This window comes from Apodemus sylvaticus, chromosome 22, assembly GCF_947179515.1.
Source record: "Apodemus sylvaticus chromosome 22, mApoSyl1.1, whole genome shotgun sequence".
NCBI lineage: Eukaryota > Metazoa > Chordata > Mammalia > Rodentia > Muridae > Apodemus > Apodemus sylvaticus.
Window position 1 is genome coordinate 53,772,918 of NC_067493.1, and position 26,068 is coordinate 53,798,985.

The window sequence follows — 26,068 nt, forward strand, 5'->3', positions numbered from 1 at the left end:
AAACACTAACGTAAGTGTGGGCTCAGAAGGCGATTTGGTAGAGTAGGCATTAGGTATGTATACACAAGGCCCTGAGCCTGGATCCACAGTATCAGTGTAACAGTGGGACTCCTGCCACACCGACCCCGACAGACTCCGTGTGACACGCTCCACAGAAGTAGGTCTCCTGGGACCGGCTGTGGAACTCTCGGCCGGAGCAAACATCCTGAGCCGTAGTTCTCATGGCAATTTTTCTGCTTTGTTTTCTTTCATTCCTTTTCTTATTTCCAGGTTCCTAATAGGCCAGACCATGATCTTAAGCAAGAATAATGGGTACAAAACCATCCCATGAGATGGGGCCATTAACATATCTCCAGGGAAACCAATGCTTTACTTTTCAAATCATTTACAAAATTATTATGATAGATAAAACTTTCCCAATAGCCGGGCAGTGGTGGCGCACGCCTGTAATTCCAGCACTCTGGGAGGCAGAGGCAGGCTTTTCTCTGAGTTCGAGGCCAGTCTGGTCTACAGAGTGAGTTCCAGGACAGCCAGGGCTACACAGAGATACCCTGTCTCAACAAAACCAAAAAAAAAAAAATCCCCCCCCCAAAAAAACCTTTCCCAACAATTAAATTTCATATGGCTACACGTGTGTCATTGGAGGAGGGGTTTGGCATATGGTAAAGAAAGCCTTTGTTAGAAAGAATTAAAATAGTTTTAATTTATGTGAAGATTTATGAAAAAAATCAGGCATTAGATGTTAAATAATAATTAACCATATGAGGCTGGAAAGTTAGCTCAGTGGTTAAGAGCACTGACCATAAAGATTTATTAACCTGTTCTTGGGAATATGCCACAAGACTTGGACGACCGCCCTATAGAATATATTCTTTTATAATTGTTATATTTTGATGATTTACTTTTCTTTTTTTTTTTTTTTTTGGTTTTTTGGATTGGTTTTTCTCAAGATAGGGTTTCTCTGTGTAGCCCTGGCTGTCCTGGAACTCACTCTGTATACCAGGCTGTCCTCAAACTCAGAAATCCACCTGCCTCTGCCTCCCAGAGTGCTGGGATTACAGGTGTGCGCCACCACTGCCGGGCTGATGATTTACATTATTAATAATGATGTTACCTGTTCTGCTTGTGATTCAATGAACATGTAGTTTCAGAGTTGTAATGCTCAGGTGATTTTTGTATTTTACTGTGCCAAATGATTTTTGTTGGTATCCGTGATTGTTTCGCTGGATACAGTTTCTAAGAGTTGTTATGTTTGGTTTTTAATGTATTAAATCCCTGCTTGAGAGTTTCAAAATGCACTCAGATTCAAACGGCCTCTGTGTTTGTTTCTGATTCCGAGGACCCTCATCCCAGGGACCCCCATACCTGGCTGGGGTGGTCTGTGGCCGGCTCTGTGGTGAGCCATTGTATGTTTAACTTTCTCTAATCCTACTTTATTTAGGGTTCTTGAACATTTCAACCTCCCTTCTAACCCACCAACTACAGGTTAGGGGGAAAGAAGGTTAACAGAAAGAGAAGGTTGTGGACCTTTTAGTAGTAGTTCTTTGGGCGACTCAACTGTCTGTTGTTAGGATATCAGAGTCCAGTCCAATAGCAAACACTAAATGGGCATCAGTAGCAGCAGCTCGATCGAGCAGGAACCAAAGACTCTACCAAAGCAGCAAGAGGCAACCAAAGCTGCAGATTCAGCTGGAATACTATAAGAAATTCTTCGGTGCACTTCTCTCTATGAAGTGAAGACCAGCAGAAACCAACAAAGCACTGCATGGTGTTAGACAATTCAAGAGTGACCTCTTGGGCTAGACAGATGGCTCAGTCATTAAGAGCACTGCTCTCCAGGGGTCCTGAGTTCAGTTCCCAGCCACCACACAACCATCTGCAATGGACATACATAAAATAAATAAATCTTTTTTTTTTTTAAACAGAGCTGAAGACCAAACCCCGGGCCTTGCGCTTGCTAGGCAAGCGCTCTGCCACTGAGCTAAATCCCCAACCCCCAAATAAATAAATCTTTAAAAAAACAAATGAGTGACCTCTCACTGTTTGCACGTGTTCCCTCAAGCATCTCTTTCAGCAAAATATCCTCTCACAAGTCAGCGTCCAGAAAGACATCACATGACACAACTGAGTAGTTTCCACTTCAAGCTGTATAACCCCAGCGCAAGAAGACACAGGTAAGAAGATCTAGTGGCCCGATGGTCAGCAGAAACAGCAAGCATTAGTAAGACCCTCTCTCAATCATAAATAAGGTTCAGAGCCATGGAGGAAACCTTGACCTCTCTCTCATCTCCATTCATGCATCGTCCCCCAAGATCTGACGTTAATAGGGATTATCTGGGGTAGAACCCTTGCAGGCAGAGAAATGAGCATGTGCCAAGGTCCTTAGGCAAGAGCGTCCCTGGGATATCCACGGGGATATAAAGGATCTAGCATAGCTATATGGAAGAGGTCTGACTCAGTACACAGCTGAAGGCAAAATCAGCTGGATTTGCTGGTGGACGGCACCGCAGAGGCATTTATGTGCAGGGCTAACATGCTGAGTTCAATCACAATCTCACAAGGTGGCAGATCTGAGTTTAATAGACACACACACAGAGACAGATAAATATGAGTTTAAATATATTCGTACGGAGTGACGGAGTATCAGTGACAAGATCTAATACATGGAGTGTGACAGGAAGAGGTTGTCAGAGCCGAGGTAGAGCAAGACCATCCAAGGTTGGCGACATAGTGAATTTTACGCTGGCCTTCGATACTTGAGACCGTGCCTAAAACAAAATGAAATTTGAATTTTTTTTTGTTGTTTTTTTTTTTTGAGACAGGGTTTCTCTGTGTAGCCCTGGCTATGGTAGAACTCACTCTGTAGACCAGGCTGGCCCTAAACTTAGAAATCCACTTGCCTCTGCCTCCCAAGTGCTGGGATTAAAGACATGAGCCACCATGGCTTAAATTGTAAAATTTTAAGATTTAAGATTCAAGCATAAGATGAGTACTCAAAATATTACTCAATAAGTATGATGGACCACATCTTTGATTCTGGCACTTGGGAGGCAGACACAGTTTGATTGTTGTGACTTTGAGGGAAGCCTGGTCTATGTAGTGAGTTTCAGGTCAGACAGGGCTACATAGTAAGACAATCTCTCAAAACAATAACAACACAACCATCCAGGTGGTGGTGGTACGTGGCTTTGATCACAGAGGGAGGCAGAGGCAGGTGGATCTCTAAGTCCAAGGCCAGCCTGGTCTACAGAGTGAGTTCCAGGTCAGCCAGGGCTACACAGAGAAACCCTGTCTCAAAAACAAAACAAAACAAACAAACAAAAAAACCCCAAACAAACAAAAAAACCAAAAAAAAAAAAACCCTCCAAAACCAAAAACCAACAACAACAACAAAAAACTGTTCAACATTTGTTTTGTGCTGGCAGTCTTGTTTTTCTTGATTGTCTAAATTCAGTCATCCAAGTCTGTGCAAATAAAGAGAATTTCTGACAGCCCCTGAACTCAAGAGCTCCTGCTCAGCCTTCCGACTTCCAGGATTACAGGTGTGACCCACCGCACCTGGCTTTGCCAAGAGTTTTTAATCTGAGGTATAAGAAGTCAGAAGCCAAGGGGGGTTCCAGACACACAGTTATCTTCCTCCCTGACGTTGCCTGTTAAACTATGATTTTTGTTTTGTTTTGGTTTGGTTTGGTTTTTCAAGACAGGGTTTCTCTGTGTAGCCCTGGCTGTCCTGGAACTCACTCTGCAGACCAGGTTGGCCTCGAACTCAGAAATATGCCTGCTTCTGTCTCCCAAGTCCTGGGATTAATGGCATGCGCCACCAACTGCCCAACATGAAGGTATTTTTTAAAGTTGCTTTTTTTTTTTTTTTTTTTTTTTTTTTTTTTTAACCATTTATTTGAGACATGGTCTTATTGTGTAGCTTCCCCTGGCTAAGCAAGAACTTGCTTTACAGACTAGGCTGGTCCAGCATTTCCTTTGTAGACCAGGTTGACCGTGAGCTCACAGAGATCTGCCTACCTCTGCCTCCTGAGTGCTGGGGTTTAAGGAACGTGCCACTATATTCTGCTAGTATTTTACTTTGTGCATATGAGTGTATGCCTTTGCACCATGTATGTATAGTGGTGTCAGAGGCCAGAGGGTGTCTGATTACCCTGGAGCTGGAGTTACAGATGGTTGTAAGCCACCAGGTGGGTACTGGGAGGCCCTCGAACAAAGGTTCTTTCGAAGAGCAGCCAGTGCTCCTAACCACTGAGCCATCTCTCCAGCCCTTCTATGAATGCACTTGCATAGGTAAGGGATTTTTGCTTGCTTGTTTGTTTGTTTTAAAATTATATATATTTAACAGACATGTGTAGAATTCGAGGGACAGCAGGACCATAGGCCAAACTCTAAGGCTATGGAGCTGAGACGAAGTCCAGATTTTCTGGCATCAGTTTCAGGAGCTGTTCATTGACTCATTAATTCGTGCATTCATACATTCATTCATTAAATTGCATAAAGCACCTACCTGCTACTTGCCAGGCCTGATTTCGGGTAACTCTGGAAATGCAGCGCTGGCAAAATCTAAGCACCACGAACTTTACAGTCTACATAGGGCGTCACAGAAGAGAATAATAACGGTCTTTAAGAGTGATAACTACAATAACAAGGGGGTGGGGTCCGGTGCCTTGGAAATCGCGGAATTAAAAGGCAGCAAGGAGCCGGGCAGTGGTGGCTTTTAATCCCTGCACTTGGGAGGCAGAGGTAGACGGATTTCTGAGTTCGAGGCCAGCCTGATCTACAAAGTGATTGCAAGGACAGCCAGGGCTATACAGAGAAACTGTCTCGAAAAACCAAAAAAAAAAAAAAAAAAAGACGACGACGACGGCAGCGAGGAAAGGGAATGGCGCTTCCGAATTCCGATAACATGATTAGTTCAAGATCCTGTTCAAGGACTCCAAAGAAGGAAACAATTTTAAAAAAAAAATGGCTGGCAGAAGTTCAATACTGCGATCATCTCACCTAGCAGCAGACAGGAGGGAGGTGGGGCACAGGTACGAAGCGCATGCGCGCTTTCGCTCGTGCCGCCCGGAGGGTTTGGACCACTACGGATAATGTGCGCAGGCGCTACAATTCCTAGCCAAGTCTGAGAAGGCGTTGCCCAATGGAAATTTGGTTTGGCAATTTTGTCCCGCCCCTTCCCTATCCCCATTTCCGCTTCCGGCGCGCCGGTGTAGTTCCAAGATGGCGTCGGCGGTGTTGTCTCGAGTCTCTCGGCTGCTGGGCCGGGCCCTCCCCCGGGTGGGGCGGCCCATGTCGAGTGGCGCCCACGGCGAGGAGGGTTCAGGTACCGGGGCTCGGGTGGGCGTGGGGCCTCAGCGGGTCTGGCACGGCGTGGTCGGGCCGTGACCTTGGCGGGAGGCCTTGCGGTAGGGAGCGGCCGAGGCTGACGTTCTGGCCCCGCCGCAGCTCGTATGTGGAAGGCCCTCACTTACTTCGTGGCGCTGCCCGGGGTGGGAGTGAGCATGCTCAACGTTTTCCTGAAGTCGCGACACGAAGAGCACGAGAGACCCCCGTTCGTCGCCTACCCCCATCTCCGCATCAGGACCAAGGTACGCGCTGCGCTGCGCCTTTGCTGTCTGTCCTTCAAGCATCCGTTATTTCGGGGTTGTCTACTCCTCAGGCCCAGCCCTTGGGGCGTTAGGATCTTGGCTGCCTGTCCATCCCCGCAGACGGAATATTTTATTTATTATCATTTTACATAAAGGAAGCCAGTTTGTGGGTCACGGCTCAATTTTCTTAAAAGGCCACACTGTAAATGCCTGTGGATTTTCAGTCCCCCCAGTTTGGCACCCTTTGTCTAATGGCGCACTTCAGAAGCCGTTTCCTGCATGAAAGCTTGGAGGTTTGGGATGTCCCTTTACAGCGGCAAATCCTGAAGGTGATCCACGATCTGGGCGTTTGGCTTAGGCTAAAGCACAGACTGCCGCTTTGTTCTCACAGTGCCTGTCATTTTATCAGTTTATGCCTTGGCTGTTCACGTAGACAGTTATAATGCCTCATGATGTATTTATTTTAACAAGGCTGTCTTATAGCTCCTTAAAAATTGGATATCCTAATTCACAATAGACTGTCCCTGCAGGAACCTATTCTAGACTTCAGTTTTACAACCCACGAGGCTCGATGTCACCCGTGTACAGCCTCAGCACTTGGAAGGTCAAAGCAAGCAGGTCTCTTGAGTTCAAGGCCAGTCTGGTCTATATAATGAGCTCCAGACAGCCAAAGGTGTTTGACGGAGTCCTTGCATTGGCCTCCGCCCACTAGATGGCAGTAGGTCCCCCTCCTAAACATCTCTAGATAAAGCTCTGTAGCCCGCTCCTGTCACTTGGGGGAAGAAAACAAGAGGATCAGTCGCTCGTGGCCATTCTCTTCTACATTATGAAGTAGAGGTTAGTGTGGACTAAGTGGGGTCACCACAGAAAGCCAAAACGATTGTGAGCAAGAGCAGTGCTTTTCAGACAGTGGGAAGGGGCTGGAGAGAAGGCTTGGTGGTGCGCTCTTACCCAAGAGCTAGATTTAATTGCCAGTGCCCAGATGGGTAGATCACAACTTTCTTTTGCTCCAGATGCAGGTGGGACCGGTATCTTTGACCTTTGTGTGCACCACACTCTTGTGCATATACCCACAGAGATAAACACATAATAACTAAAAAAGTAAAAGCTGGCGCGGTTGCACAGGCCTTTAATCCTAGCACTTGGGAGGCAGAGGCAGGCAGATTTCTGAGTTGGAGGCCAGCCTGGTCTACAGAGTGAGTTCTGGGACAGCTAGGGCTACACAGAGAAACCCTGTCTCGAAAGAAACCGAAAAAGAAAAAAGAAAGGTAGAAGGATTGAATTTAGATTGCAGTTCTCTAGTCTGCATTAACTAAGCACCTCTGTCCATGTCCACCATTGCCCTTCTAACACAGGAAGGGCTGCACTGTGATCAGCACAGTCCTGGCTATAGTGGTTACAAGGGGAAAACTATGAACTCCTTTTTTTAAAAATTGTCCCATCGCTTTTTTTTAAAGATTGTGTGTGTGTGTGTGTGTGTATGTATGTGAGTACACTGTAACTGTCTTCAGACACACCAGAAGAGGGCGCCAGATCCCATTACAGATGGCTGTGAGCCTCACTATCCTTACTGGGAATTGAGCTCAGCACCTCTGGAAGAGCAGTAAATAAGTGCTCTTAACAACTGAGCCGTCTCCAGCCCCAGAACTCCTTATGATTAAAACTATTGTTACACACGCGCGCGCGCGCGCGCGCGCGCACACACACACACACACACACGTGCTTATGGACACGAGTGTGCAGGCGTCTGCAGTGTCAGGGTGTAAGGTTTCTGGAGGACTTGTGAGTCACCTGATCTCAAGTCCGGGAGGATTCTGGAGGAGCAGATCTTGACCACTGAGCCATCTTTCCAACATCGTACGGGTTTTAAGATCTATCTTCTTTTAAATTGTGTGTGTGCATGTGGATGCCCAAGGAAACCAAAGGGGGCTTCAGATCCCCTGGGGCTGGAATAGTAACAGTTAATGCGCTGCCTGCTGTGGATGCGGGGACCAAACTTGGGTGCTACTGAAGTGCAGAGCCATCTTTGCTCTTGACTGCTGAGCCATCTCCTTTCCCCCTGGGGAAGCTTGAGCTTACTTTTCTTACCATCTACTTCAAAGGAGAGATTGCTCAGTGGTTAGAGCTCTAGCTGCTTTTCCAGGGGTCCTGATTTCAATTTCCAGTAACCACATGATAGCTCATAACCATCTGTAATGGGATCTGAATCCTCCTGTGTGAATGAAGACAGAGTGCTTATATGTAGTTAGTTATATATAAATAAAAAAACTTTTTTTTTTCTGTTTGGTTTTTTTTCCGAGACAGTGTTCTCTATGTAGACCAGGCTGGCCTCGAACTCAGAAATCTGTCTGCTTCCCAAGTGTGTGCCACCACTTCCCGTCTATAAATTAAAAAAAACTTAAAAAATAAGAGAAGCTCTGGGGACGTTGAAATTATGCCAGTAAAGGATGCATTTCCATTTAATTTTGTGTATTATCTTTCTCAGTTTTGAGCATTTTCTAGAAATACCTAACTGATGTCTCTACTATACAGCCCTTCCCCTGGGGAGACGGTAACCATACCCTCTTCCACAACCCTCATGTGAACCCGCTTCCGACTGGCTATGAAGATGAGTAAAGAAACCTGGGCCTTCCCCAGGCAGCAGGGACCACAGCATTGGTTTGGACCCTTACTCTGTGTGGACCACGAAAGCCCATTGGATGCCGAGCGTCTTCCCTTTTCTCAGACGGTGACCGTTACTCTGATCTTCCATCCCTTTGCTTGCAAGAGGAGATGGCTTAAATAAATAATTTAAACTTAGATTGTCCTTTAAAACCTTGGATGTGCGGGTTTTTGTTTTGTTTTTTCTTTTTAAATATTATATGTAAGTATACTATAGCTGTCTTTAGACACTCAGAGGGTGTAACATCTTGTTAAGATAGTTGTGAGCCAGCTGGGTGTGGTGGCGCACACCTGTAATCCCAGCACTTGGGAGGCAGAGGCAGGTGGATTTCTGAGTTCGAGGCCAGCCTGGTCTACAGAGTGAAGTCCAGGACAGCCAGGGCTACACAGAGAAACCCTGTCTCAAAAAACGGAAAAAAAAAAAAAAAAGATAGTTGTGAGCCATCATGTGGTTGCTGGGATTTGACCTTTGGAAGAGCAGTCAGTGTTCTTAACTGTTGAGCATCTCTCCAGCTGGGCTGGTGCGTTTTTATTCCCAGGTGCTGACATTACTCTGCTGTTTTGCAGTGTTTCATATCTGGTTTAGCCCACTGAATACTGTTTATAGCTGGCTCCCTGCTGGTTTCTTGTGCTTGGGGTGGTCAAAGCCAAGTGACCAGAAACAGAAAGGCAGAGTTACCACTGGTTAGGCTCCCCGAGCAATAGATGTTCATCTAGAATTGCTACTGACTACCATCTGTAACAGGCTCGTGACAGCTTCAAACACTGGGCTACATAGCAAGTTCCAGGTCAGTCCAGGCCTCACAGACCCCGAACAAAGGGCCTGAGCTTTAGTCAGCTCTCCTCTGGTCACAGCGGGCTCTTGTTGCAATCTACAAAAGGAGGCGAGTTCCTACCTTTAGGAAAAGACTCGTTTCAAAGTCTGACAGTGATTGTGTGCACCTTCCATCCCAGCTCTCAGAGGGAGGCAGAGGTGGGCAGAGCTGCAAGTTCAAGGCCAGCCTGGGCTACAGAGTGAGTTCCAGGTCAGCCTGGGCTACAAGGGTAACCCCCGTCTAGGAAAAACAAACACAAAGCAACCACATAGTCAGCAATTGCTTGTCAAATGGAAAGCCTATAAGAGGATGAAGTCAGGTGGGGATGAGTGATCATTATGCTCTGAGCAGCTCTGCTGTCAGGCGAGTAAAGCAAGAAGTGTGAGTAGCCGCTCTTTAGGTGGTCTGGAGCTCCCAGGCTGTAGCCTCGCTGTCATGGTGAGGAGTAGCTGGTGATGCACCACGCCATTCTTTCAGCGACTCTCAAGTCTTACAAAAGTCTGTCTCACCAGAGCTGATCACCACCCCCACCACCCACCTTCCCACAAAGGAAGAAAGTCTCTCAAACGCCATGGGTTGCATATTTACTACCTCTGGGACTTCAGAGGAGTAGTCACCTAGCCAGGGTCTAAAGCTGTCTTAGGAGAAACCACACCCTAGGAGGTGGCTCAGTGGGCCTGGTGCTCGCTGCCGAGCTTGATACCCAAAGGCTGCACATTGGAAGGAGGGAACTGGCTTCTGCATTCACGCCGTGGCATGTGCACACAGGAATTAATTGCAATTACTACCCCAGTGTGATTTGAATAAGAATGGCTTTATCAATACATAAGTTTAAATCCTTGGTTCCCAGTTGGTAGAACAGTTTGGGAAGCATTATGAGGCCTGGGCTTGTTGGAGCTGTGTCACTAGGGCAGGCAGGCACTGAGGTTTCTAAACCCACACCATCCTCAGTCTGTTCTGCCTTGTGTCTGTGGGTCAGGACCTTCGTTCTCAGCTACTGCTCCAGCTTCATGCCTGCCTGCCTGCCAGCTGCCATTTTCCCTGACATGATTACGGAACTGTGAGTCTCAAATTTTTATAAATTGCCTTGGTCATGGAGTCTTCACAGCAATAGAAAAGTAACTGAGACCCCCAGTGTGGTGGCACACACCTGTAACCACAGTAGTTGGGAGGTGGAGACAGAGGACCAACTCATCAGCAGGGTGACTTTGAGGCCAGCCTGACCTACATGAAACCTTGCCTTGAACAAAATTTATCTGGGGATGCAGCTCAGTTGATAAATGCTAGAATGCAAGAAATCTTGGGTTTGACCTCACAGTACAGAAATCAGGTAAGAGACGGCCTAAGTTACACTCCAAGGACTCTCTCAGAAGGCTAAAAAAATCTCTTGTGATCTTTAGGACAATGACCCTTAGCCAGTTGAAAAATTTTTTTATGTCCACATTTTTAAAAAATTATGTTTTGAAATGGCATTAGGGTTGGCCACATTAAAACAAAGTGGTAATCAGTAACACAGGAAACAGAATGTAAACCTTTTGTATGCCAGCTTTCATCTGTGTTTAGGGATATAATAAATCCTGGTCATGGTTAGGCAGGAGTGAGGACTATATAACATTGTTTTGGAACCACAATACATAACATTTAAAGAAGCCGTTTATATAGGTGAGCATGTATAATCCAGCAGGTTAATGGCAGAGGCAGGAGGCCAGCCTGAACGTCAGATCTCTAACCTAAGTGCTGATCAGTCATCTGTGTTTAATTAAGCAAATTAAGTTAAAAAGCAAAGCTGGCTCTTCGACAAAATGAAGATACACGGGGCAACATGAAACAAATGCTCAATAAAGTGCCGAGTTTCAGGAGTGAAGAGTAAAATTTGATTTTTAAGATTTATTCTATTTCATGATTACAGACTTAGGGTATGGTAGGCAAACAAAAATCAGTAAGCACCTTTCCCCCACTTAGCCGGATGCATTTTGCCTTTTCTGTGGTATGCACATTGACTTGAATTCGTGGAGTTGAAAGTCAGCAACAGCGAACCTGCAGTGCAGGTGACTCGTGCACAGCCCCAGGGGTCGGAGTTATGAGAGTGCTGTGAGCTCCAAAGTGGAGTCATCTCTGAAGCTTCTGAATGATAAGCTGACACCTTGTTAAGGCAGGAGCTCAGGACAGCTGTCTCGTACTCCCATAACCCAGGCCACCAGCAGCTAAAACTGTTACTATAAAAATACAATCATGTCTCCAAGCAGTGATTGAAACGATTGGTTGTGTCCGCATCCCTATTCAGAGCATTAGCTCCCTGAGAGGAAAGAGGTCCTGACCATCGTGAGCAATGCCTCCCACATGGTACAACCAGTGTCCTGTGCAGCAGACGCTGTCAGCCTTGATCATGACCAGTTTACCACATTCACATCCAAGGACCAGTGAGAGCTGATTCCAGACCATAGTTTGCAACCATAAACCCCAAGAAGCCGATCCATTGTAGCACGAGGAGTTCCTGCAAGATGCCAGCAAAAGCAAAGTTGCCTCAAAGCAGGCGTGACAGTGGCTCCTGGGGAATGGAGGAGAACACCTTTACAGTGTTTGAATCCCATGCCAACTTCCCGGCCTCTCCTGACAACACCCAGAGGCCTCTCGTTCACTGACTTCTTCCCAGGGCAGGCAGGTCAGGAGGAGTTTTCGGGCTTCTCTTTGCCATGGCCCATGAACTCCAGGCCTTCAATAGGAATCTCTTTCTCCTTGATGGCTTTCTGAAGGAAAAAGGAAGAAAATGCACTGTAAGTCCACAGAGACTTGCAGTTCATGTTTTGTAACTGAGGTGTAATGGTACAGAGGTAAACCAGACTGAACTGGAAAGGCTTGAAACCCACCATTCAAGGGCATCCTTTTTTTTTTCCCCTGAGACAGGGTTTCTCTGTATAGCCCTGGCTGTCCTGGAACTCACTCTGTAGACCAGGCTGGCCTGGAACTTAGAAATCTGCCTGCCTCTGCCTCCCAGAGTGCCGGGATTACAGGCGTGCGACACCACTGCCCGGCGGGGCATCCTTTGAGACAAGGTCTCATTGTATAGCCCTGGCTAGTCTGGAACTCACACACATCTGCCTGCCTCTGAGTCCTGGGATTAAAAGTGAGTACTGCTTAGCCCTGCTTTAACAAAGCAGTACCACTGTACAGACTGTAATGTAAGTCCTGTGTGGTCCTCAGACCTGCTCTTGGGAGGAGAGGCAGGAAGGCTAGTCAGTTCAGGTACCTATCTCTATCTTAGTGACAGTGTTCACTCTGAATCGCAGTTCAAGCAGCTATGTGACCTTGAGTCACCTTCACTGTCTGAGAACTGGCTAAAGGTAGCTTCTGGAATGGAGAGGATGTTTTAGCTTAAGTTAGAAGTGCTGGTCTGAAATCAAACCTTACTGGCAACAACAGGTAACGGTGGAGGAAAACAGAGCAACAAAGAGATCATAACGAAACAGATGACCTCAGCAATGCCTTAACAGTCTAGAAAACAGTAAACCATCCACTCCTAACAAGAAAATGACACACCACCAAAATAATCAAGGTCACCAGGCTCTAGTGCCTTTGAACCAGTCACTTCCTATTTCTGAGTACGAGTTTTTCCATGTGTAAAATACAGATAATAGAACATCTTGTCACCAAGCCTGTGATCTGAACTTTATCCCCAGAACCCACATAAATGAGAAAGGAGAAAACTGACTCCCGGAAGTTGTCTCCGCCCTTATCGCGGACTGGAAAACACATCCCTCTCCAACGCCCCGCCCCCCTCCCCCCCCCCCCCCCCGGCCAGGTTTTTCTGTGTATCCCTGGCTGTCCTGGAACTCACTCTATAGACCAGGCTGTCCTCGAACTCAGAGATCCGCCTGCCTCTGCCTCCCGTGCGCTAGGACATTAAAGATGTGCGCCACCATTGTCCGGCCACGCCAATTTTTAAAGATACAGATAATTATAGCTGCTTGCAAGTTTGGAATGAGCAACAACAACAAAAACATTAACGTACTCTGTAAAAAGCAAAGCACCGCAAAAGCATCCCAGTGTGTCAAGTGGAGACACCCAAGCAATTTCGGTGCGATGGCGGAGAAGAGGGCTGGCTGCTGCAGCCCTGCGGCGGGTCCGGGCGAGGCTCACCTGGACACACTGTTGGTAGCGTTTGAAGAGGTCGGTGCACGGGTCCCCGGAGCCGTCCCCCTTGAGAAACTTCTCAGCAAACCAGCGGTTGAAGCATTGGTCGTACTCGCGCTTCATGTCAGTGCAAGCCTCCCCGACGCTGTTCATGGCGATGGCAGCTGCTGTGACGGCGACGCACGCTAATGTCGTCACTCGCGCGCGCGTCGCTCTACCGTTTGTCGCTACGGAGGCCGAGAAGCAAAGAAATGTTGTCACGAGCGGTGAGGGTGCGATTTCGGGCTCCGCTGGACCGGGGCCGAAGCTTTGTTTCCAAAGCGGGTCCACAGGGAAAGGTCCAGGCGGCGGGGCCGGGGACCCAGGCTCCACGTCTCGTCCCGCAGGGCACCGGTCGCGTGTCCGCCGCGGTAATCGAGCATCTGGAGCGGCTGGCGCTGGTGAACTTCGGCAGCCGCGAGGCGGTGGACCGGCTAGAGAAAGCCATCGCCTTTGCCGATCAGCTACACGCCGTGGACACCGACGGGGTGGAGCCCCTGGAGTCGGTACTGGAAGACAGGTAAACTCCCGGCTGCGGCCTCGGCGTCTTGACCCTGGCACCTTCGAAGCTTTTTCGAATCCTTTGCATAATTGGAAATTTGCCCAGTCACCTTGAGGATGGCTTCACCACTCTTCCCCTAGTTCATTATAGTTCACTATAGAATCCTCTAGCCTTCCCAGTCTCGATGTAAATAAGAACAAAGTCCGAGAATCCCCTACTTCAAAGAGCCCTACCCGCCCTCTCGGGTGTAGTTCCCTCAGTACCCTCCAGCCTCTCCTGGCTGGCAAACCACGTTCATTTCCTTAAGGTGTTTTCACTTGCCTACCTGAGCAACAGATTAAATAGCTGAAGAAGTCAAATACTATTTGTATGTATAACCTCAAGTCAGTTCATATGCTAATATGGGATATCCAAATAACAAGTAAGTTATGCTTTATCTATTTTTTTTTAAAGATAGAATCTGGTAAAAATTTCACGGAATAGCTTTGAACCCAAGGTTATCTTGCTGCTTCCGTAGTGCTATTTATAGGCTGTATTACCACACATAGTATCGGTTTCATAAAATCGTTGAAATGCTTTGCAAAGTTTGAATCTTGATAGTTTCCTGTCCTTCTCATCTTCCTTGCGGCCTTTGATCTGATGCTCAGATCCAGAGAGGTTAACACTATTTACCTAACATTACCCAGAATCATCACCACTGCCCGTGAGTTTAGTCGGTTATTAAAGGAGACCATGTTTCCAAAAAATAGCGGCCAGAGAGGTAGCTCAGCAGTTAAGAACACATGCTGTTCTTGCAATGGGGGTTCCCAAATTAAGGCCCAACACCCATGTCAGGTGGCCCACAAATACCCAAAATTCCAGCTCCAGGGCCTCCCAAGGCATGGGCCCTCAGGTACACAGATCCCCTCACAAATACATAATTAAAAATAATTTTTGAAAAATCTTATGGGGCTGGAGAGATGGCTGAGGGGTTAAGAGCACTGACTGCCCTTCCATAGGACCTAGGTTCAATTCCCAGCACCCACATGGTGGCTCACAACCATCTGTAATCCTAATTACAAGGGAATCCAATGCCTTCTTCTGGCCTCTATGGATATGTATACATACACACAAGCAAAACACCCATAAAATAAAATGCAAAATAAAAACCTTCAGGGCCAGTCAGCATGAAGTCCTTGGCGGGCTCCTTAGCACCACCGTCAGACAAAACAAGAGCCGTCCTCAGCCTCATCCGGGCCTGCTTAGTGTTTTAGATTCTGGAACTGCTAAAAGAATGCTGGCCCAGCGCTGACGGCAGGGTTTGCATTTTGTTTTTTAAAACAGGATTTCACTATGTGTTTGTGCTACAACACTGACTTACAGTGTGTCAGTGGCTGCTGCTGACGAGCTGTAGGCAGGTCAAACTAGCCAAAGGAGACTTGCCCTCCCTCAGGCTTCTTGACTTTGTGTTCTGGAGGAAGGAGTTCCTGAGCTCCTATTCCTCCCTTAGATTTACCACCAGTTAAGCGTTGCTGGGAGAGGGTTTGTCTTCACTCTTGTAACTGCCATTAAGTTTGTTGTGCTCCTACAAGTAACCAATTATTTCACTAAGCAAGACTCGCCATTGTGTTTGTCTTCCTGGGAAATTTCATTCAGCAGTCTGCCTTCCATCAGTACGTGCTAGCATACCTGATATTGCATTGATATTGCATTTATTGGAGATGGGTATGAGAGTGCCACAGCACAAGTATGGACGGGAGCCGCGTCTCTTCCATCTGCATCCCAGGAACCAACCATCACCTTTGCTGGACCCTTTTTCACTACCCCACTGTTTTCTTGAATCAAACAAACATTTTGAGGCTGAATAGATGGCTCGGTGGTGAAGAGTGGGAACTGGTCACACAGAGTACCCAGCACCCGAGCCAGGCAGGGCACGTCTCTAACTCTGGCTTCCATGGGCACCTGTACTCACGTGCACATACCCACACAGACACACACATACATAAATAAAGTTTAGATTATTACATTTGACGTTTGTAAAGAAAACCTAAAATATAGAGGTGATAAGAACTTTGTGGTGTTGGAGTGGGGGGGGGGGGGTGTGCACGCCTTTAATCCCAGCACTTGGGAGGCAGAGGCAGGTAGATTTCTGAGTTCGAGGCCAGCCTGGTCTACAGAGTGAGTTCCAGGACAGCCAGGGCTACACAGAGAAACCCTGTCTCAAAAAACACCAAAACAAAAACTTTGTGGTGTTGGGGCTTGAATTCAGCTGACTTGAGGTCTATGCTCTTAGGGATTCTTTAACAGAATCCTAAGTCCCAGAAAGACCAGGGGCCACCTTTGCATGGTGCAACTGCAGTTTTGTTTTTTCTCTCCTGTCTGTGTCAGGGATTGAATAAAGGGTCTCATGTACAAGCAGCAGCCACTGTGCCACTGACCCACTGCCCCAGCTCTCTGGTCTGCTTTTACCACAGCCCTCCTAACTAGGGACAGCAACCACAGCAAAGACTGTTCTCCCCCCCTCCCTGTCCCCAATCGCCTCCCTAGGGGTCCTGTCCCTCTGTGCTCTAGAAGCCTCAAGTCTCTCAAACTGACTCTGGCCTCTGTGTTTTACAGATGTCTCTACTTGAGATCTGACAATGTAGCAGAAGGCAGCTGTGCAGAGGAGTTACTGCAAAATTCAAGTCGAGTTGTGGAGGAATACTTTGTGGCTCCCCCAGGTATGTGATACCCAGAGTGACTCAGACATCCTTGCTGGAGACAAATACCATCTGAATGCAAAAAGGACAAACTGCACACAGGTGTAAGCATTATAAAAGACAAGTGTTCAGGAGTCACAGTCACCTTTAGGGTCCAGTCACTCTAAAAAGAGAGGTGCTGGATTAAGGGGGTGCTCCCGGAAGCCCGTCTACTGGCACAGCGGCCCCAGTGCTCTTCTGGGGCCAGAGTAACCTGAGCCTATTTGCTTGGGGAACTAAGTATGTGACATCTGTCTGATATTTCTTCAACTTTATTGCCAATCAATTCAACTGAGAAAACTTAACAGTACCACACAGGCCAGCTGAAACATAGCTGTCAGTATCCCAGCCATGGTTTGTAGTCCCTGATGTAGCAACCTGCGTTTTTAACCTCACCATACACAGTAAAACTTAGTCTCCTGTGCATGAGTCCTCAGAGCTGCCAGAGCACTCAGCCTCCCCATCAGACACCACGACCAGGCCATTAACCGTAAAGCCTCTTAGCTAGCGGGAGGCTGGAACTGGAGGCTAACAAGCTTACGGGCTAATTCTTAACTGTGCTGCCATTTGCCCCGGCCAGCTAAAGATTCTGACAACCTTGCCACCTCGGGCCTGGTAGTTGCTACGACTTCATGCCATGCACCTAGGAACCACATAGTGACAGGACCCTGCTCCTGACTGGGCTGCCTGGCACAGACGTTCGGTCTGTCTAACTCCTCCCTGCCTATGTGCCTTGCCTGTGTGCACTGACAAGCGTGGATCTGGCTTCCCGGAGCTGCTCCTGCTACTGATGCTTGAGTCAGGAAGAAGGACGGCATCAGCACTTCCTTCCAGGTCCCATGAAATCCAAGTGCCCACTTAGGAGAGCCAGCTGGACAGCAGGCTCGACTGTAATAGTCTTCTTTTTTTTCAAACAGGTAATGTTTCTTTGCCAGACATGGTAAACAAGACCCCTTCCTCCACAGCAGAGTAGCTATTCTGGAAGAGGGGCACCCGTCAACATGGTGGACTCACGGTCATTTGCTACTGTGAATTCTAGTATAAACCAGATGTTTATGATTTCTCAGTAATTGATCCGAAGGTAGAACTGGAAAACCACAAGCCTGCTTCCAAGGAAATGAATCAAATACTCAGGCCTGTTCTGAATGGAACATATCTTCCTCCCTCATCTATCCCTAAAAAACACTACCATGTCAAAATCTACCCATGTGGACTTTCCTGTTTATGGAAGAGAGATGGCCTGGGCTGTCTTTTCCCACTGGCCTGGAAAAGCACAGCACCATCTGTTTCTGGGTACCAACCTTATTCCTGCCAGAGGGCTCGTTTTATGTTTAGGTTTGTGTATTATCAAAGTAAACTACAGCCTGGGAACTCCTAATTCAGAACCATCTTTTTTTCTCAGAAAGCTATCAACCCCCACCTCACACTCGAGTGTCCATGAACACCAACCCTATACACACACACACACACACACACACACACACCCCGCTATGAACTCTAGCCAGAGAGTTCCTTTCTGAAAAAGAGAACTTGTTTAAAATAGCCCTGGGCCTGCCTTCATTCTTTATCTTTCCTTTATCTGCAATGTCTGTGTCCCCCACGCACCCCTTTTTTTGTTGCACAGATAGGGCCTCTGTACACCAGGCTGACCTTGAGCACAGGGCTATCTTCCTGCTACAGCCTCCCAAGCACAGGGATTAGAGGTTTGAACCACCTCAGTGACTCCTATTACAGAGAGTTTAATTTTCAATGCCAGTTCTAGGTCAGAGATCCCTCAGTGACTAAGAGAACTTCCTATCCTAGGCGTAGTGGCTACCGTCTTTAATTACAGCACTTGGGCAGCAGAGGCAGACAGATCCCTGAATTCAAGGCCAGCCTGGTCTACAGAGACAGAATTATTTTGAGAAACCCTCTCTGGAAAAGGAAAAAAAAGAAAAAGAACGTAAAAAACCAAACTAAAGAAACAAAAACCCAGCACTTCCTATTCTTCAGTCTGAGCCTGAGCAGGGCTCTAGTACCCATGTCAACTCATGGTGACCCATGACCACCTGGAATTCCAGATCTCCATGGGTTAATGCTGTCTTTCTGGCCTCCATGGGCACACATGAGGTGTATTGGTACCTCCAAGACACACATGAGGCATAAACATGTAAATAAAAAACAATCTTTAAAAAAAAATGTCTGCCTTTGGTGTTGAGTTTTTAAAATCACCACCATTGCTCCATCAGCAATGATGTCTCTGCTCCTTACTAACTGCTGTGACAGCTCAAACCATAGTTCCCTTCGGTCAGTACCTGCCAGATGAAACCAACATACTCAATCAAAGACAACTGCACACAATTACTAAACATTTAAAATATATTTCTAAACAAAATGGGCGACTCGGTCGCAGTGGCTGCCGGTCTCCGGAGCAGAGCAGCCCATAAAGACACGGCACTGATTTCTATCCCATAATCAGGGGTGAAAAAATATACAACTTGTTCCTGGACCAAAGCCACAATCTCTCTCTCTGCAGTCTAAAACATGTCACTGCAAGTACGGTGGCTCTAGTCAAAATTATGTAGTTCCTTAAAAAAGAAAAAAAAAAAAAGGAAAGGAAAGAAATTACAAAATTTCCTAAGACACTAAATTACCAATCTGGAATGTAGATTCTGAGCACAGAGCAGCTCAGCCCATCTAAAAACTGAAGAGACCCTCCCCTCCTCAGTAGGGCCTGAAAGGAGAGAAGTAGTGCGGAGAGCCCCGGCTTTGGTATGGAGAGTCACGGCCCCTGGACCCAGAGCGCGAGCGTGAGTAGCCATAGCTGGTGCTCCTCTCAGGATACACTCGGATGTAGGAAGTCTCACCCTGAAATTCAAACAGAAGGAAAAGGGAAGACTCAGAGTCCTGAGCAAACAGGAGCTGTGGGCAGAGCAGCCCCTCGGCCTTGCTCGCTCTACACAGGCTTTAAGGTACAGTGAGGTCATCAAACAGAAAGGCACAACTCGCTGCTACTGCTGGTAAATTAGACTTAACGAACCTACCTCGTGAGAGCGGAACTTGGTGTCATCCAGTTTACGCAGAGCATATTCCATGTCCTCTTTTCTCAAATATTCAACCATCCCCATTCCGTCCTTCTGTACATCTGCATAACAGACATCCCCAGCTTCGCGCATGTGATCTTTCAGGTCCTGCCAGCTGCCTGATGGAGGAAGTCCTAGGCAGAGAACGGAAGAGAAGACCACAACCTCAGCCACGCTAACTGCCCTGTAAGAGCTGGCAACACCGATGGTGTTCACTGAACTCTTAAGGGTTCCCAAGTCACAAATCCTTACATGGGGCAGAGAGATATACTGAAGTATACGGTAACCCGCTCTGAGAAGCTGGTCTATGGTAACTGTCCAGAGACCAAAGCCTCCCAACCAAGCAAACAAATGCTCCTATCACAGGCTTCCGACCTCTTGAGATTTACCGCTCTGTGCTACACAAGCAGTGGGACACTCCCAAAGCGAGTTCCAGGTTCTATCCATTATGAAGTTTATTAGTACCAAGTATTTCTTGCTGAACTTATTTTCCCAAGACATGAGAGTTTTGACACAAGCCAAGTGTAGCCGAGGGAACAGCACAAGAGCCCATGTCTGATTCTTTACAGCGCGAATGGTTGACAGAGCACAAAGTACCTCGTTAAGAGACCAACATTCCTCACTACAGTGGGGAAGGGAACACTCAGGCAGGCGCTAAAGCTAGTCGGGAGTCATACAACCCTACCTGATATCATGAAAGGGGCATGTGCTCCTGCTCTCAAAGGCTGTGTTTACGGCGCACAGCTCGGGACTGCAGCCATTTCCTAATAGTTCTAAGCAGGAGTTCAGAGCAGCATGGAGAGAAAAAAAGATAATATATGACATCTTGAAGGAGGGAGTGGCGTCCTAGGGTTAAAAACTACAGAGGAACACAGGGAGACAGATTCCATCACTTACACATTACTGTGATTGTGGGACAGTCACACTTGAATCACTCCACTATGGCCCCTCAACTGCCCTGGACCATGCAGAGGGCCCCGGGTTTTAACGCTGCATTGGTATTTTAAAGACACACCTGAGCTCAGCACTTCACATATCATCTGTTGACACCAGTTACAAATAAAAGCTCTGTGCCTTCCAATACAATCCCCATGACTCTACGTCGTTTGCACCTGGCTCCTGTGATATCTATGAAGCCATATATAAAGGAACACTCCCAGAGAAAACATTTGCAGAATTCTAGAGCAAACGCTTTCCCATCACCTTGCCCTCTTACCAGTTAAGAAAGCACTCTAAAAGACATGTTTCTCAGGCCATAGTGGCCTATGCACACCTTTAATCCCAGCACTCAGGAGGCAGAGGCAGGGGGATATCTGTGAGTTTGAGACCAGCCTGGTCTACATAGTGAGTTATAAGACTATATAGAAACCGGTTCAAAACAAGAAATAGGTTTCCGTCCCACAAAGGCTGCCTTACTTGTACGATTTCATCCGTACAATACCTGCCTCCCTGACTAACCAGGGCAGATCTTCCCACTGCCTGGGTGCACTGGCTACTGAGAAGCCAGCATGTCCCACATCCTCGACACTAAGCCAATACTCCTTGTAGGCTAGACTCTGAAGCAGTGTGCACACACCATCTCGTTCAGCATGGCAAGAACATACCTGAAACAAGAACTCGGAAATCTGACCGTCTTGTAGGAGGCCCATTCCTCGCACCACGGGGCCACCCACCCCGTCCTCCGTAAGTCCTGGGGAATTCCACACGGAGTCGACACTGGCCATAATCGTAACCATTTCTTCCATAGATTGCATCCTCAGCATCTCTGCAAGGGAAAGATTGAAATTAGTGGTGCCTAATGGGCTGGGTGACTTCTCAATGGAGGGCGTGAGTAACTGAGCCAGGAGGGAGGTCAGCCTGAGGGAACAGGAGGCTGGACACCAGGCACAAGCTTGCTACACTTCTGCTCAGGCAGAGGGCCTTTCACATCACTGAAAGTTCTACAGCTGGGATAGCAAGAGGGTTCAGCAAGGGCATGCACACACTCTGAAGTGCAAAATATATTAAAAAACCGAAAGTGCAAAATGTACTCAGAAACTTAAGAATACAAACAAACAAACAAACAAACAAAAAACCAGCTTGACAATTAATGGAGGGGTTTAAATATGAGCTAAAGACACGCTATGTGTGCGTGAAGGCAGCAAAACAAATTCATTATTCTGAAGGCACAGCTACAGTTGTCAAGCACATGGCTCTCTGGGGATGAGAAATGCAGATAAACAGTGTACTTATATGGAGGCTGACTCGGGAACTGGAGATGGCTCCGCTGCTAAGAGAGCTTACAGTTCTTCCACGGGGCCAGGCTTCGGTTCTCAGCATCCACACGGAAGCTCTTACCAGCCTGTAACGCCAGTTCAAGGGGATCGTATACTTCTTTTGACCTCTGACCTCCACTATGTATATGACACACATGCTGGGTGCATACACACACACACACACACAAATTAGTTTTTCGGGGGAGGTTGATCCACAGGATTAAAGTAATTGTTGACAGATAACTGATTTTGCCAATAAACCAAATTTATCAAAACATGGCAAGCATTATCTCTAAAGTAGTGGTTCTCAACCTGTCAGGACGCCTATCTCCCAAGGTATCTATATTACTATTTATAACAGTAGCAAAATTAGTTATGAAGTAGCAAGGGAAATAATCTCATGGCTGGAGGTCACCACAACTGGAGAACTGTTTACAGGGAGGCTGAGGCAGCTGGGAAGGTTGAAAACATGCCACATCAGGCCCCACAAGACAAAGCTTAGAGCAAAGATGTTTCAAATGCCCGGCTGGTGGTACACTTGGGAGGCTGAGGCAGGGAGTTCTGAGACCACCCTGGTGGATGAAAACTGCCTCAAAAAGTCACGACAAATTTAAAGGCAACTGAACTGAGGGTCTGAGGATGGCCCATCAGCTAAGAGCACCCACATGGTGGTTCCCAACCATCAGTAACTCCAGTCCCAGGAGAGCCAACAACCTCTTCTGACTTCCTTAGGCAATAGGCATGCATGTGCAGCAAATACACACAGGTAACACACACACACACATAATCTTAAAAAAGATAAATAAATAAAACTTAAAAGTAAAAATAAAAAGGGAAGATAAGACGGCTAGGTTCTGGGACTCACGTCCAGCAACGAGAGCCAGAGGCAATGGGATCTCTGTGAGTTCAGTCCCAGCCAGTTAGAGCTATAGTATAAGACCCAGTCTAAAACAAACAAAAGAGGCATCAAGGAACAAGACTGAGGCAGCGCTGACTGCTGGAGTGCATTATAATGGACTGGAAGGAGGGTCAGGCGTATTAAGGATTAAAAACAGAATTTGTAAGTAAAGGATTTGAGTTACCTATTTAAGTTTTTCTAATTCTGAGAAATAAACCTATTCAAACGAGTTATCAAACGGACTAAGTAGGATGCTAATAATTTTAAGTGCTTTCTTTGAAACTTCCCAAATAGAGCAGAATATAGTTCTTACGATTAGACTAAAGGAAAAACAGGATCACGTAACATACCACACAGTAGCAACGGGGTTCAAATCCTACCTAGGTCTTCTACAAACACTTACCAAGGGTTATCCCTTTACTAACCTCTTGCACTAAACAATCCGCAATTTCTGTGAAATACCGTCAACAACCTCTGCTTCTGGGATATTGAAAACACTAGCTACACCGCCTGGCACTTCTCATAGAACTTGACTGTTCAAAATACCCATAACGGCGCTGTTAATTAGAGCCCTAATTTCCTCACGCTCAAGTGTAAGAAAAGCTGGTGTCTATTTTTTGAGGCAAACTGCAAGACACTTAGGGATAAGTTCGGTTCGTCTTCAAACATCGAAGTCCGGGGTACTTCTACTGTGAATTCGAATTTCCAACCCCGGCAGGCAAAGATGAAGCTCTCCTCCCAACGATGCTGAGAAGGCAGGGTCCTTGCTGACCCTCCCGGGGACCATGACCACCGCGGTGCAGAGATTTCTAACTAAAGCATTACTTCCGGTCCGAGGGCTCACAGCATTTGCAGAAATCACAAAGATTCTTCGGCGCGGGTTTGGGGACCTAGCTTTTTTCCCCCCACATCTCGGGTACAACTAACTTCTGGCGGGGGGCCCCCTCATCAGAAGGGAATGAAATCACAGACGACGACGCCCCCCCTCCCCGCTGGTTGAATCCGATTCCCCTTACGAGAGCGAGGCTCGGCGGGGCGCCCAAGTGGGGACCGGCTCCCGACACCCCCTTTACAGCCGCCAAAGGCAACCTGTCCCTGCCGGGTGTTCCCCCGTAACGGCGAGGGCCCCGGGCCCAGGGGGCGGGGTGGACGACTGTCGCCTTCGGCCGAGTCCGCTGCAGGGCCGCGTCGGGGTGGGGGGACCCGAAGCTTCCAAGCCCCGGGCCGCGCTCCCCTATGGGGTGCTTCCCGTCAAGATGCCTTCCCGAACTCGAGGGCCAGAGTGCTGTGTTTTACCCTCCCCAGGCAAGTGTGGCAGGCCGGGGCCCTCCAGTGAAGGAAGTGACAACAGGCAGAGCCTGAGGGGAAAAGGAGCCCCCGCCTCCAGCCGGGGGCGCCGCGAGGGGTCTGCGCGGCGGGGAGGGGGAGGGGAGGACGCTGGGGGAGGGGAAGGAGGGAAGGCTGGGCCGCGCCGGCCTGCAGGAGGTTGAGCCGCGGGGGTTCCTCACCGCGGGTCCTCGAAGCGCACGAAGGCGAAGGGCACGAGGCCGTGCCGGTTCTTGAGCTCGATCTCGCGGATGCGGCCGTACTTGTAAAACAGATCCTCGAGGTCCTTCTCACGCACGTCGGTCGGAAGGTTGCCCACGTAGATGCGCCCGTCGCCCTCGCCGCCGCGCTCGTCCGCCCAGCCCGACATCCGCACCGCCCGACGCCGCGGGCTCGCCGCAGCCCACTTCCCGCAGCCGCCTCCTCAGCCCGGGTTCCCCCCCCAGCCGCAGCTCGCCCCCGCCCCCGCGGGCTCCGAGGCGCTCAGCCGCGCTGCATTGTGGGAACGCGGCGCGGAAGCCGCGAGGGTCGGAGGGTTTTTAAAGTGATCTTAAAGGGGCAGCCGCCGCGAGGTGCGCGTGCGCCAAAGCCAAGCCTTCCGGAGAGGTGCTGAGCGGGAGGTCCACGCGGTGGAATCCGAGCGCCGAGCAGGCTGGCTGGTCTCTGAGGCTGGCTGGGCGTTCCGCCGTCCTTCTGCGAGGGGGCGCCTGAGGAAAAGGACGACGACCCCACAGAAGCCCTCAGGCTGCCCAGCGCTGGGCTGTCCTGGCCCTCGGTCTCAGTTCCTTCCTTAAACCCGAGGTGGAAGCCTGAGATGGTCTCCAGAGCTTGGATGTCGACTTTATGGAGAGCGGAGCATGGTGGTGCAAGCCTTTCGTTCCAGCACTCCGAATCTGAACAGAGGCAGGAGGATCTCCACGAGTTCAAGGCCAGCCTGGTTCACATAGAGAAATAAAAGGAAAGAACACGGCAGCTCCTAGTATGTATAGTGGAGAAGGTTTATTGTAGGTATGTGGGAGATCGTACTCAGAGTGGGAACATCTGGGAGAGTCCAGAGCGGACATGACCAGGTTGAACTGGGCCCTGTGAGGAGAGGCGGGAGGGAGAGGGGAAACGGGTGCAGCAGCCAGGAGGCCAAAGGTACAAAAAGAGGGGAGTAACCAAAATGTCTGGATTATATGGGGAAGAGCTTCTAGGGGAAGGGCAGCCTGGCCCTGGCCTGGAGGGCGGGGTATGTGAGCCACGCCCTGTAACAGGTAAGGACTAGAGGATGCCGGGAGAACCTGGAGACCAGGCCTGCTTTGATGTGTTAAATCAGGCACCTCCGCGAGAAAGTCCGGTGTTTGAAACTTAACAGAGATACCCTGTCTCCAAGAGAGAGAAGAGACTGGAGAATAAGCGTGTAATATTTCGTAGAGTTTGCCTATTTGTGCATTCTCGGGTTCATAGTGAGTTTGAGACCAATCTCACAAAACAAAGCTGTGAGTGGTGATGGATGCCGGTAAATGCTGGTAATCTCACTCTCTGGAAGCTAAGGTGAGAGACTTGAAAATTCTAGGGCAGCCTTGGCTACAGACTGAGATCCTGCCTTGAAAAACTATTCAAACCTAGATCCCTGGAGGGATATAAGGAAAGATAGCAAGATGACAGATAGCTGTATCCCTAGGCAATATATGTTCACTCTGATGTTGTTTCAACTGTTCTCTGTAACATTTTGGATCCCAGCCTAAGGCTACACCATAAAACAATTTGTTCTAGGGCTGGAGAGATGGCTCCAGTGATTAAGAGCCCTTGGCTGCTCTTCCAAAGGACCTGAGTTCAATACCCAGTACCCACATGGCAGCTCACAGCTGTCTGTAACTCCAGTGCCAGGAGATTGACACCCTCAGACAGACAGACAGGCAAAAACACAGATGCACATATAATAAATTTTTAGAAACAAAAACAAAGCCTCAAATTATGTATATTTATGTTTATCCTTGTATTCTGTGTGGTTGAAAAAAAAAAGAAAAAAGAGGCAGGTGAATCTCTGTGAATTTAAGGCCAGCACAGTTTACAGAGCTAATTC

The 26,068-nt window shown here is 48.1% G+C and overlaps 5 protein-coding genes across 6 annotated transcripts in view; 2 read left to right on the forward strand and 3 right to left on the reverse strand.

Moving 5' to 3' along the window:
• LOC127673034 (2'-5'-oligoadenylate synthase-like protein 1) overlaps positions 1-26,068 on the reverse strand; it is a 449,062-nt gene that overhangs the window by 23,898 nt on the left and 399,096 nt on the right. The window lies entirely within an intron of this gene.
• On the forward strand, positions 5,197-8,393 carry LOC127673051 (cytochrome c oxidase subunit 6A1, mitochondrial). The gene is made up of 3 exons (XM_052168598.1): positions 5,197-5,329; positions 5,452-5,594; positions 8,127-8,393. The coding sequence occupies exons 1-3, from the start codon at positions 5,227-5,229 to the stop codon at positions 8,208-8,210; spliced, it is 330 nt and encodes a 109-aa protein (XP_052024558.1). The 5' UTR covers positions 5,197-5,226; the 3' UTR covers positions 8,211-8,393.
• Triap1 (TP53 regulated inhibitor of apoptosis 1) lies at positions 10,931-13,354 on the reverse strand. Its single transcript, XM_052168600.1, has 2 exons — positions 13,208-13,354; positions 10,931-11,817 (listed from the first exon to the last, which is right to left on the reverse strand). Exons 1-2 carry the CDS (start codon positions 13,352-13,354, stop codon positions 11,734-11,736), a joined length of 231 nt encoding a protein of 76 aa, XP_052024560.1. The 3' UTR covers positions 10,931-11,733.
• Gatc (glutamyl-tRNA amidotransferase subunit C) lies at positions 13,390-17,837 on the forward strand. Its single transcript, XM_052168595.1, has 3 exons — positions 13,390-13,760; positions 16,338-16,441; positions 17,377-17,837. The coding sequence occupies exons 1-3, from the start codon at positions 13,390-13,392 to the stop codon at positions 17,430-17,432; spliced, it is 531 nt and encodes a 176-aa protein (XP_052024555.1). The 3' UTR covers positions 17,433-17,837.
• Positions 18,800-24,453, reverse strand: Srsf9 (serine and arginine rich splicing factor 9). Its single transcript, XM_052168594.1, has 4 exons — positions 24,183-24,453; positions 21,126-21,286; positions 19,483-19,655; positions 18,800-19,306 (listed from the first exon to the last, which is right to left on the reverse strand). The coding sequence occupies exons 1-4, from the start codon at positions 24,368-24,370 to the stop codon at positions 19,163-19,165; spliced, it is 666 nt and encodes a 221-aa protein (XP_052024554.1). The 5' UTR covers positions 24,371-24,453; the 3' UTR covers positions 18,800-19,162.

What these genes read in the sequence shown, in the direction of transcription:
- Srsf9 (XM_052168594.1), bottom strand. Translation starts at nt 24,370, where the DNA reads ATGTCGGGCTGGGCGGACGAGCGCGGCGGCGAGGGCGACGGGCGCATC. An exon ending in TTTCCGAGTTCTTGTTTCAG is followed by an intron (nt 19,656 to 21,125) that starts GTATGTTCTTGC and finishes TTCTCTGCCTAG; the next exon opens with GACTTCCTCCATCAGGCAGC. An exon ending in CCAAGTTCCGCTCTCACGAG is followed by an intron (nt 19,307 to 19,482) that starts GTAGGTTCGTTA and finishes TTTGAATTTCAG; the next exon opens with GGTGAGACTTCCTACATCCG.
- Triap1 (XM_052168600.1), bottom strand. Translation starts at nt 13,354, where the DNA reads ATGAACAGCGTCGGGGAGGCTTGCACTGACATGAAGCGCGAGTACGAC. An exon ending in GCTACCAACAGTGTGTCCAG is followed by an intron (nt 11,818 to 13,207) that starts GTGAGCCTCGCC and finishes TTTTTCCTTCAG; the next exon opens with AAAGCCATCAAGGAGAAAGA.
- Gatc (XM_052168595.1), top strand. Translation starts at nt 13,390, where the DNA reads ATGTCGTCACTCGCGCGCGCGTCGCTCTACCGTTTGTCGCTACGGAGG. An exon ending in GAGTCGGTACTGGAAGACAG is followed by an intron (nt 13,761 to 16,337) that starts GTAAACTCCCGG and finishes TGTGTTTTACAG; the next exon opens with ATGTCTCTACTTGAGATCTG. An exon ending in ATACTTTGTGGCTCCCCCAG is followed by an intron (nt 16,442 to 17,376) that starts GTATGTGATACC and finishes TTTTTCAAACAG; the next exon opens with GTAATGTTTCTTTGCCAGAC.
- LOC127673051 (XM_052168598.1), top strand. Translation starts at nt 5,227, where the DNA reads ATGGCGTCGGCGGTGTTGTCTCGAGTCTCTCGGCTGCTGGGCCGGGCC. An exon ending in CCACGGCGAGGAGGGTTCAG is followed by an intron (nt 5,330 to 5,451) that starts GTACCGGGGCTC and finishes GCCCCGCCGCAG; the next exon opens with CTCGTATGTGGAAGGCCCTC. An exon ending in ATCTCCGCATCAGGACCAAG is followed by an intron (nt 5,595 to 8,126) that starts GTACGCGCTGCG and finishes TCTACTATACAG; the next exon opens with CCCTTCCCCTGGGGAGACGG.